At 40.3% G+C, this 9,832-nt stretch overlaps 1 protein-coding gene across 1 annotated transcript; it reads right to left on the bottom strand.

Moving 5' to 3' along the window:
* Window positions 1-1,835: 1,835 nt before the first annotated feature.
* Window positions 1,836-9,589, bottom strand: anxa4 (annexin A4). The gene is made up of 13 exons (XM_083983371.1): window positions 9,454-9,589; window positions 8,191-8,246; window positions 7,124-7,211; window positions 6,286-6,380; window positions 5,352-5,465; window positions 4,795-4,885; window positions 4,162-4,241; window positions 3,786-3,842; window positions 3,606-3,699; window positions 3,257-3,352; window positions 2,812-2,870; window positions 2,352-2,474; window positions 1,836-2,081 (listed from the first exon to the last, which is right to left on the bottom strand). Exons 2-13 carry the CDS (start codon window positions 8,197-8,199, stop codon window positions 2,025-2,027), a joined length of 963 nt encoding a protein of 320 aa, XP_083839497.1. The 5' UTR covers window positions 8,200-8,246; window positions 9,454-9,589; the 3' UTR covers window positions 1,836-2,024.
* Window positions 9,590-9,832: the final 243 nt, after the last annotated feature.

Below are 9,832 nucleotides of genomic sequence, written 5' to 3' on the forward strand. Positions count from 1 at the left end.
CCTTTAATGACGGAGAAATAGGGCTTTGAAATAATGTACTGTGAGTGTACTGGACACCATGCATTAAGACATAATGTATTTTTCCATGTATGTTGTTGTGCTCATCTAGCCAACATTCATACAGCTGTGATAATGGATGAGAACAGTTTGACCTTGTGCTCAGTACTTTCCTTGAATCACTGTTGCCCCTCTTTGTTTCACGTCTTCTTATATGCTGCTTTCTTACATTTATCAAGGATGTGTTCCATGTCACAATGCACGCAGAACATGTTTTTAATTAAATGTGAGTGTGCAGACGTATAAAGCAAGACACTTGAAACCTTGGCTGTGTTCGCATCAGGAATAGTTGATGGAGAAAGTGCAGTCGCAGGTCTGGTTCATTAACATGATTGATGTCAGTCCCGCTGAAATGTTTTTTAAAAAAAGTATTTAATTACACCGTGTTTTAGAGTGCGCAATGAAAAACCAAATCCTCTTTGAGTGTAATAAATGGACTTCATACGGTGAATTCAAATAAATGCAGGTGCTTGTAAAAACATTTGCTGAACACGATGAGAGGCAAGAAAAATGAAAAAAATTAACTAATACCATTTTCTGGTTTTTCAACCTTGATCCATTTGCCAGTTGCCTTGAAAACCTCTGAACACTCAACAGGGGAAAACAGGTTACTGTCTATGCAATATGATGACTAATCAGTTTGATGTGGGTTTAGAGATGTTGTTTCTTCTTCATGTGCTGTATACACAGCAGAGTGTGTAAAGAGCCTGTGGGATGAGTGTTTTGCTGTAAAGTCAGAATTGGTTTTATGTCTAAGTCTGTATACAACAGATGCCAGGCTCAGAGGAGGAGTCAGATTGATGTTGCCCAAGGACAGTAGAAGAAAGTACTATTTGCACAAAACTGCAGATGAGTCGATTTAATTTTGTTGTACATGTGTACATCTCTCCGGTCTCCACCTCTAAATGACCTCTCCGACCTGCACAAGGAGAGGTCGGTGACCAAAGCCAGGCTGATCCTGGCAGATCCAGATCACCCCTTGCACAGAGAGTTTAGGTTGCTTCCTTCCAGACGCAGATACCTGCTTCCGAGATGCAAGACCAATAGATTGAGAGATTAATTTGTCCCTGCAGTGATAAGGCTTTTAAATGACCTATGTTGAAAGTTTTTTGGATTTGTTTGTTGTTTTGGTATGCGCATTTGCTACTTGCTGTGAAATCTGTTGCTGATTTGTGGTTGTGCATGGCTGATCACCATTCCTGTGTTCATGATACTGCGGTTTGTGCTATTGTCTGTGTCTGTTACAGGGGTTATGTCATTTTATGTTCTTGTGGAGTTGAGTCATATTTTTGCAGCTCTTCGGAAAAACAAAACAAAACATGACATTGAAAGTTTAACCATTCACAAACACATCTATCACCTGCTCTGCTGAACTCTCAGCTGCTGCAAAATAATGTTGTTGGGAGTTATTTTGGTTCCACCTAGTGGTCACCTTGACTACAACTACTGCACATAATTTCCCAGGCTTATTGCTCTGTGATGGAGCTGGGAGTTTGTATGAGCTATGAGGCATCCTCTTTAAATTGATTAGAGTCAGCTTTACTGCCTCCCCAAATAAGGCTAGCATCCTGTTAATGTAATTGGGTCAAATGACACAGGGCTGACTCAACAAATGAGGGATTGCAGCTAATTAAACAAATGGACTTAATGAAAATGTTGTGCTGTAACGACAGAGGGACCTGGAGGCCAATAACTTTCATAGTTTATGTTTTTTAAAGATGTCGAGGGTATTTATCTCTCTGTAGCACACGATCAATAGAAAAACACCGACATGTGTAAAAGGTCACTGGACTTTGGTTTAATTGGTATTACAAACAGTAAAACAAGGCACTGTGGTCAATCAGTGAAATGTGAAGGCCATGGAAGAGAAAAAGATGAGACATTTAGAAGTTGTCAAAAACAAAAAAAAGGACCTCTGATGAGGTCTGTGGGCTGGAGATGGAGCTGCTGTCCCTCTGATGTTTCTTCTACTCGCCTCCACACAGCTCCAGCAGGATTTTGCGGTAGTCACCGGACGTGTCTCCCTGTGCGGCAGAGAAAGATCTGTGAATCTTCACGATAACGAACTGTGATATTTTCACTTTATGAAAGCAGTTGACATTACTAAATGTTGTCGTTTCTTGGAGATGGATCTTTGGATGATCAAATAAAACGAAGGCAGCGATAAATTACAGCCTCATCACAGTACAAAGCTGCGTTAAAGCGCCACATAAACTTAGACCTGCAATTATCTTTATATCACAGTTGACATATTGCAAAGCAATAATTCCCTGCGTCTAGTATCCGGTGCTCACCTTGATGAAGGAGTACAGAGTCTTGCCATAGATCTTCTGGAACTGCGCCTTAATGTCCAACATGTCAATCTCAGCCCTGGCAACCATTATTCTGATGAGGACGCTGTCTGTGGTGCCCAGCCCCTGAGTAGACAGAAAAACACTTCATACTCTGTTCGACCTTGAGTCATGAGGTATATACTGTATATATATTTGCCTGATGCAGAGTATCTACTATTATTATGTTTAAACACAACTTTCTGTATATTCAGAGAGAAGAATCAAGATAATTAACATTAGGTTTGGAGAAATGGACACAGGAATACAAAAGAACACTGTGGCTTTAACTGAATACATCTAGTTTATAAAATAGATTCCAGGAAAATTTATGTTTTTCTGTATATTTCTCTACAGAGAAACAAAGGTAAGACTAGATAATGTGTACATTATACATTACAGTACAGTAGCATGACATATTTACCTTCATTGATTTGTATAATCGTTCAGCAAAGAACGCTGGCCTGTTCCTCATACACTTCACTGCAACGCAAAAACAAATCCCAAAACATAAGATCCAGTGTTTTCACAATGGCCCATACCTTGGCACAGAGCTGCAGTAACAGAAATCTCTTCACATATAAAAGGAAACACAGCACCACCAACTGAAGGCTAAACAACACCGAGCCCTATGGTTGAGAGTTTTTTTTACTTTTTGACTTCTCAAGTACTGGATGTGTTTCCTCACTAAATATTTCAAAGACCACTTAACCTTACAGCAAATACCATACTGTCTGGAATTCACTGTTTTTTCTCTGTAAAAAGTGACTTGTGGGCCCTGCTCTCGTCTTGTCTGTGCACATTTGAACTTGAATGTTAACAGCTTTCATTAACAAGGCTGAATCTCTATAAAGTGGCAATTGACAGACCTATGGCCAGGAAGACGTCCTCCAGACAGCCAGACATCTCCCTCTTAATGCTTTCCTCAATGTCTCGTCCAGAAATCTTCTGATACTCCTCAAACACTGAAGGAAATAAATGGGGGAGTACAACACATTCAAGTTATTATAATGGCATTAAGTGAAAGAATTAATACATCTGATTGGCACACCAGTGTTTTATTATGCAAAACATGAATGAAAGTTGTTTCTGTAAAAAGAGTGACTTTTGATCCTAAAATCTCAATAGACTTCTACATGACCTTTCTTGTCACTTTTAGTAAAAGATATCATCACATGACACACAACACACCCAGAGTTTGACATGCAATAAGAATACCTCGCAACAGATGGTTTCGGTTCCTCACACAAAGCACGGTCAGGAATTTAACCTCGTCTGTGCCCCATCGAGCCTCACCAGCCTCAAAGATTTCCTACACGTCACAAGAATCAAAAAACAAAGTCATGCATAGAGTCATTACTTAAACACACACTTTTATCTACAGATCTCAGCCTTCACCTTGGCATCTAGGACGGCCTGGGCCTCATCCACGTTGTCACTTTCATCCCGTCCGGCCTGCGACACAGAAGGCAAGGCAGATTAAGATAAAGTCAGAGTAGGGTTGCATTCTGCACAAGGCAGAAAGCAGAAGAAGAACAAAAACTGGTGTTTATGAAACATAAGTGATCATTCTTCCTTTTACCTTAAACAAACAAACAGAAGTTAAAAAAAATATTTCAGCCCAAGTTCCTATTAACATTTTTCAACTCTTCTCTCTTCCCTATTTTTTAAATTAAATTTTTTAAATCAAACTGAATTTTTACTGAAATTTTGTATAATCTATAATAATAACGATTCCCATGCTGACAGAGGTCATGGGCAGCTGTTTGCTTACTGTGAGTAAAGAGACCAACACTCTCTGAAACATCCCAGATGTGTCACCACACACAGCGTCCTCCAGGTCTTTTCCATGTTCTGCCAAAAGAAAATGTAACAAAATTGTGACACAATGCATTGGATACACTAACTGTTCAATAATGACTGGCAGGAGGCAGAAAATGACAAAACAAGTGAACAGTAACCACATACTACATGACTATAGATAAAACTATACATGCTGGCTCATTCATTTTAATGGATAATGTTGTTGTCTCCTGATCAATATAAAAACCAATATTCCAACAGAAACTAAGGTTCCAATATATTTATTGTGTTGTGATCTAAATTCACAAACTATAGTGGTTTAACTGGTAAAAAAAAGAAAAGAAAGATGCACATGTAAGCACTACCACAAAGCTACCTGCTGGCCACATAAAAGCATATAATGTGAATAAACAATCAATGGTCACAGAGAGCTGAAATGCGTTTTCACTGCTTTTGTGCATAATTTATGCCACCCACTGTTTTCTAATAATGCTTTGTCAGTGCTACACAATATCAGATGTCATGCACAGCCCATAGGCATTGGGGGGTTGGGGTAGGGGTGGTGAGATATACCATGACCAGATGTCACAAATGCTGCGGTTACCTTTCTTGTAAAACGCATTGATGGTTTTTATTTCAGCGGTTGTCCTTGAAGCGAGAATATCAATGAGACAAGCCTCTTCAGTACCAGCGCCCTGCGGTAAAATAGGATGGATGAGTTAAAACAAGAATACACTGAGTATACAAGATAAGGTTATTAATAAACAAAATTATCTTTTCTATATTGTTATAACTGCCCAGAAATCCCATTAAAACTGATCACACCTGCTCATATTCTCCGTGTATACAGATCACATGTTGGTTTTCAATAAGAAATAACTTTCTATATCAGCTGTGTAGTGAATGTTACTGAAACAGGAGTGAAGTGTGTTGGAGACTAGTTCAGAGGGAACTAGTTTATTAAACTAGTCAGTAACGAAGGCAGCGGGGTAGTGTATGGGGGGATGGATTTAAAATAAAACGACCAAATTAAAAGCGTAACTGGCTGTTGTACTGTGCTATATCAGGCTTAGCTAAACTTTTTTAGGGGAATTCATGACAATTAGAAAAACACAAACTCTCTCTGGGTGTAGACAGAAGACGTGGCGAACAAACACTGACCTGCATTGCATTTTTCAGCTCGTAACTATCATACACAGGCGCCAGCATCAGCAGACCTAGAACGACACTCCTGAAGTTCCCGCTGAGCTCGGACGACAGCTCGTCAGCCAGATCCTGCAGGGCGGGGCGGCAGCAGACAGATTAACACAGAAACACTCACTCACAGGATTTTAGTGACTTAAATCTGTTTATGTTTAGTTGCTGCCAACGTGGACATTCACACCTTCCAGCAGCAGGATGTGTGTGTGTGTGTGTGTGTGTGTGTGTGTGTGTGTGTGTGTGTGTCCACTAGAGGGTGTGGTTTCTCAGAGGGGAGGCTGTTCCACACAGCTGGCCAGCGTGACCACATGTGGGCGTCGTCATGTGCAACATGACTCATATTTTCTGCCTGAGCTTTGCTTTCCCTTCAGTTCCCTCACAGGAACTTGCAGATAACTTCATTGACCCCTCAACAGACACAGGGTTGTGAGCTGGTCATTAACTCGTTGGGTCAATACACTAAACATCCCAGACTTCCCCTTTTCATTCATATATTGATCCACCTAATAATTAAGCTAAAGAAATGTCAGTGGGCAGCATACCTCTGGGGGATACATACGTTCCGCTTTTCTACGGACAACAAGACCTTCTCTGTCCTGGTGTTTGTTTACAGACTCTACTCATTTCTGCTTTATGGTTAATGGTTAACTTGCATGTTATCAGTGTTATGTTAGCACAGTCGAACCTCACCTAAAGAGAGAAATGATGAGAGTGTACACAGTGGAATAAGAGGCTAAGAGATGACACATCCACTGCTGCTGTCAGTAGTCTCTTTTAAGGCTGCTTTTCAAATTCTTCTGCCATTCTTGTTTTCACTGCTTATTTGTGATAAAGGAAAATAAAACTTCCATTCAAAGTCAGACTTTCAGAACAACTTGCTCAAAAAAAAACTCACCTTCCCAACAGCTTGTTTAAAGGCCTCTTTGATGCGCTGCCTTTGGGCAATAGTACGGTGCGATAGGACGTCGATGACTGCTGTCTCATCAGTGCCTGCAAAAAAAAGGAAAAAATAAAAGTCATAATACTGAATACTGCGAGTTTGTCTGATATTACATGTAAGGATTATGTGTCTATCCTATCCTTCATTCATGAGAAAAGCGTAGAGCACAGAGTCAGAGATCGGCCAACGCTGCTACCCTGGAGACGATCCTAACACTCATTGTTTGTTGGCAACTGCATGGAAACCATCTGTCTGCAATACAGCTCAAAGTAGAGTCAGGGGATGATGATTATGTTCGCAAACGTTAACAACATCAACATTCCTCACCAACAATTGCCCGATAGAGAGAAAAGTGTGATTATTACTCACTCCTGAATGTTTAGGACATAGGTAGCCTACATGTTTAATGGATACATACAGACATGCACACATAACATGGTTTCAGAACAGAGTGACCCATAATGAGGTTACTCCACTTTACTGCGTCATGCACAATCAGCAAAGTCAAGATCATATCATGAGCGAAGGGGAAGCTTTACAGCGCTACTGTATGTGTAAAGGTGAGTCGAAGTGAGAGGACGCACACAGAGAATGGATGCACTGTAACTAACTTAAAGCTGCCATGACGACGCCAGCACTTAGTTTTCAAACTTTCCAGGAGAGGAGAGGAGGGAGACCGAAGAGGAGAGTAATTATATTTTTGTTCCATGGAGACCTGGGCTTAAGGGCACAGTGAGATGTATCTTTAGCTTAATGGTGGTTTCTGGATGACAGAGGCTGCTGGACCACTCACCGGCTCCCTTCATGGCTCCTCTGAGCCGCTGGACATCCGCCTCCGGGTCAAAACCAGCCGCCTCAGTCACGGTTCCACGGTTTCCAGTCTGGTCAAGACAATTTAAAATTACATTATCACAACTATTAAACTGTTAAACAAATAAACGGAAACAAAAGCTGCTGACTGCTGGAGAGGATGTGTTTAGCTTGTTGCCAGCTCCACAGTGCAGAGTGAAAGCAGAACAGTACAAGTTTAACACTCCGGGGATATTTTCACATGGATATGTTGAGGTGAGACAGACTCACAGAGCTGGCTTTGTACAAGTTTAACTTCAGTTCAGCTGGTTTTAAAGCCAATAATTGGCAATTATACAGTACAACTATGGAATATTTAATAGGAAATAACAGTGCATCAGATAAATTACTATCTAAACAAACAGTTTGTATGTCCTCAAATGACACTGGAGGAGGTGACATTTAAAACCCACATAACATTATGGCAAATGGCCCAGCATAAGATAAATATGCACCGTACAGTTACTCATCTGTTCATGTGACAGAAATAGAAATGCGGGATAAAGATCAAGAGAGGAAAGAACTGGAGTTGAGCAATTTCACTTGAAATCCCTTTGATCAAAATGTCTTTACACTATGGGTGTATTGCATTGTGACTTTTTAAATTATATTAAATTGTTAAACTTCCAATTGCATTGATGACAATGTAGTATCATACAGTAAGTAACACAGTGGGGGAGTTCAAACTTGAAATTTCATACCACAATGCGCATCTGTATAAATGATAAAGATATGACATCAGACCTAAGATTTTACTTTATGGGTTGGAATATTGCTTTGGCAATATATACAATATATACAATGTATGTCATGCCAATAAAGCCATTTGAATTGAATTGAAAAGTCAATATCATGCCAATAAAATATGAAACATAATATTTACTCGCTAAGCAGCCCTATAGTCAAAACAAGGACTAACAAAACAGCCCATTGTCCAATGCAGACTCTCTGCTGGTCAGGCAAATATATGTAAATGTTATTGGGGGGACAGCAACTATGGGACAGACTTACCGCTGCCATTGTAGAAGTGTGGAGAGTGTGGATGTCCAAACTGGAGGTGCAGAAAGCTACAAAAGACAACATAAATAATGCCAATACTGTATGTCAATTGCACAAGGGTAACACAGGAAGAAGAAATGAAGCGTAGCAACAGGTTGAGGGGCAGCAAACTGTCTGTGTTGAGTGTGACCCTAATTAACCTCTGATCAATATTGTATGCAGTTTGTCATCTCAGAGAAGGTCTCTGTCACACACATTTGCTCATGGGCTTTCTTCTGTTCCACTTCTGAAGGCTTCCCCAGAGTTAATCTCATTAAGTCGGTGTGTGTTTGGACACACCTGTAATTGCTCCACTGAGAGGTAAGATAGTGGAGGTTCTCTCTTACCTCTTTTCCTTCCACTATGGATCAACTTACCCACATCATATACCTGTCAAAATCAATCTAGTTAAAAACATCCACAGTAGACCTGGATAGATTACAAACCATTGTGTGGCTGAAGGTAGATTTACACTCAAGTGGAATTTAAGTTTGAATTTCTAACCAGACTAAAACGGAGACAGACACTAAAACAACACAAATTGAAGCCTGTGTGTCAACACAGTCAACAGCCACACCTGAGTGGTATGTTATGTCAATACAGGGCAGGGGAATCCAAACACACTTCATGTGTATGGACAAACTGTTAAGGACAAAGTGATGAAATGTGCAAGGATGTAAACTTCTTCAGCCTGAAGCAACAAAATGACATTTGTGCATATGTGCATAGGCTACTGTAGGCTATAATATGTCATCTAAAATTGACCTGTCAAACTTTCTAAACTTAGCTAAGGTCTTCCGGTGAATGGCGTTTAATTCCCAAATGCATACAAATATTCAAATTTCTCAAAGAACAAAGTATGCACACCGAAACTAAATCGTCAGCGAATTGACTTACAATTGAGCAATACTTGTCTTCTTCTGTAAGCAAACTATGAAAAGGCGTGTAGCCTACACTGACGAATCGAATGTTATTATTACAACCGAAATGTATAGGCCTACCCCAGAGTCGTTCAATGCGTGTTTAAAATAATAAACAACAATGGAAAAAGTTGTAAGAAGAGTGAATCAGGAAGCAGAGCACTTTGTTCGATAACAGTTAACTTGGCAGTGAGTTAGAGGGCACACCCTGCACCCAGAGAGAGAGACAGAGCCAGACTGAGCGCTGCTCCTGTCAAATGAAACACCGCTAAACATGTCGACAAAATGAGTTACAGTGAGCTAACCCACGCCTTACCTGTCCTGAAGACAATTTAATGTGTCTGGTACCCGACAGGAGGGGAGAGCGTACTGGCTCAGGAAGGTAAAGCTTTATACACTGTAGCGTCCCACCCACTTGGATGCAAAGGTTTTTTTTCTTCCTTTTTTTCTTTCTACAGGACCTCCTTCAGCCTGCGCATGCACGTATGGTGCACGCTCACGATTTATTGCTGCATTTAGGGATTATCGGAAAAAATGGGGAAAGTTGCCTTCAGGTGTGTAGCCTACTAACTTTATAATAAATAGCCTAAACTTGTAGAGAAATGAAAGATAAATAAACGATGGCTAAGATGAACAAATGTACCCCCTTTTTTTCCCTTAAATTCTTAATCTTACAAGCAGAATCATTTCCATTA

This window comes from Trachurus trachurus, assembly GCF_905171665.1.
Source record: "Trachurus trachurus genome assembly, chromosome: 12".
Lineage (NCBI taxonomy): Eukaryota > Metazoa > Chordata > Actinopteri > Carangiformes > Carangidae > Trachurus > Trachurus trachurus.

Excerpts from the sequence above, each read along its gene's own strand:
- anxa4 (XM_083983371.1), bottom strand. Across the intron at positions 3,353-3,605 it reads CCGAAACCATCTGTTGCGAG|TGTTTGAGGAGTATCAGAAG; the intron begins GTATTCTTATTG and ends TATTTCCTTCAG. Across the intron at positions 2,082-2,351 it reads CTCTGTACTCCTTCATCAAG|GGAGACACGTCCGGTGACTA; the intron begins GTGAGCACCGGA and ends TCTGCCGCACAG.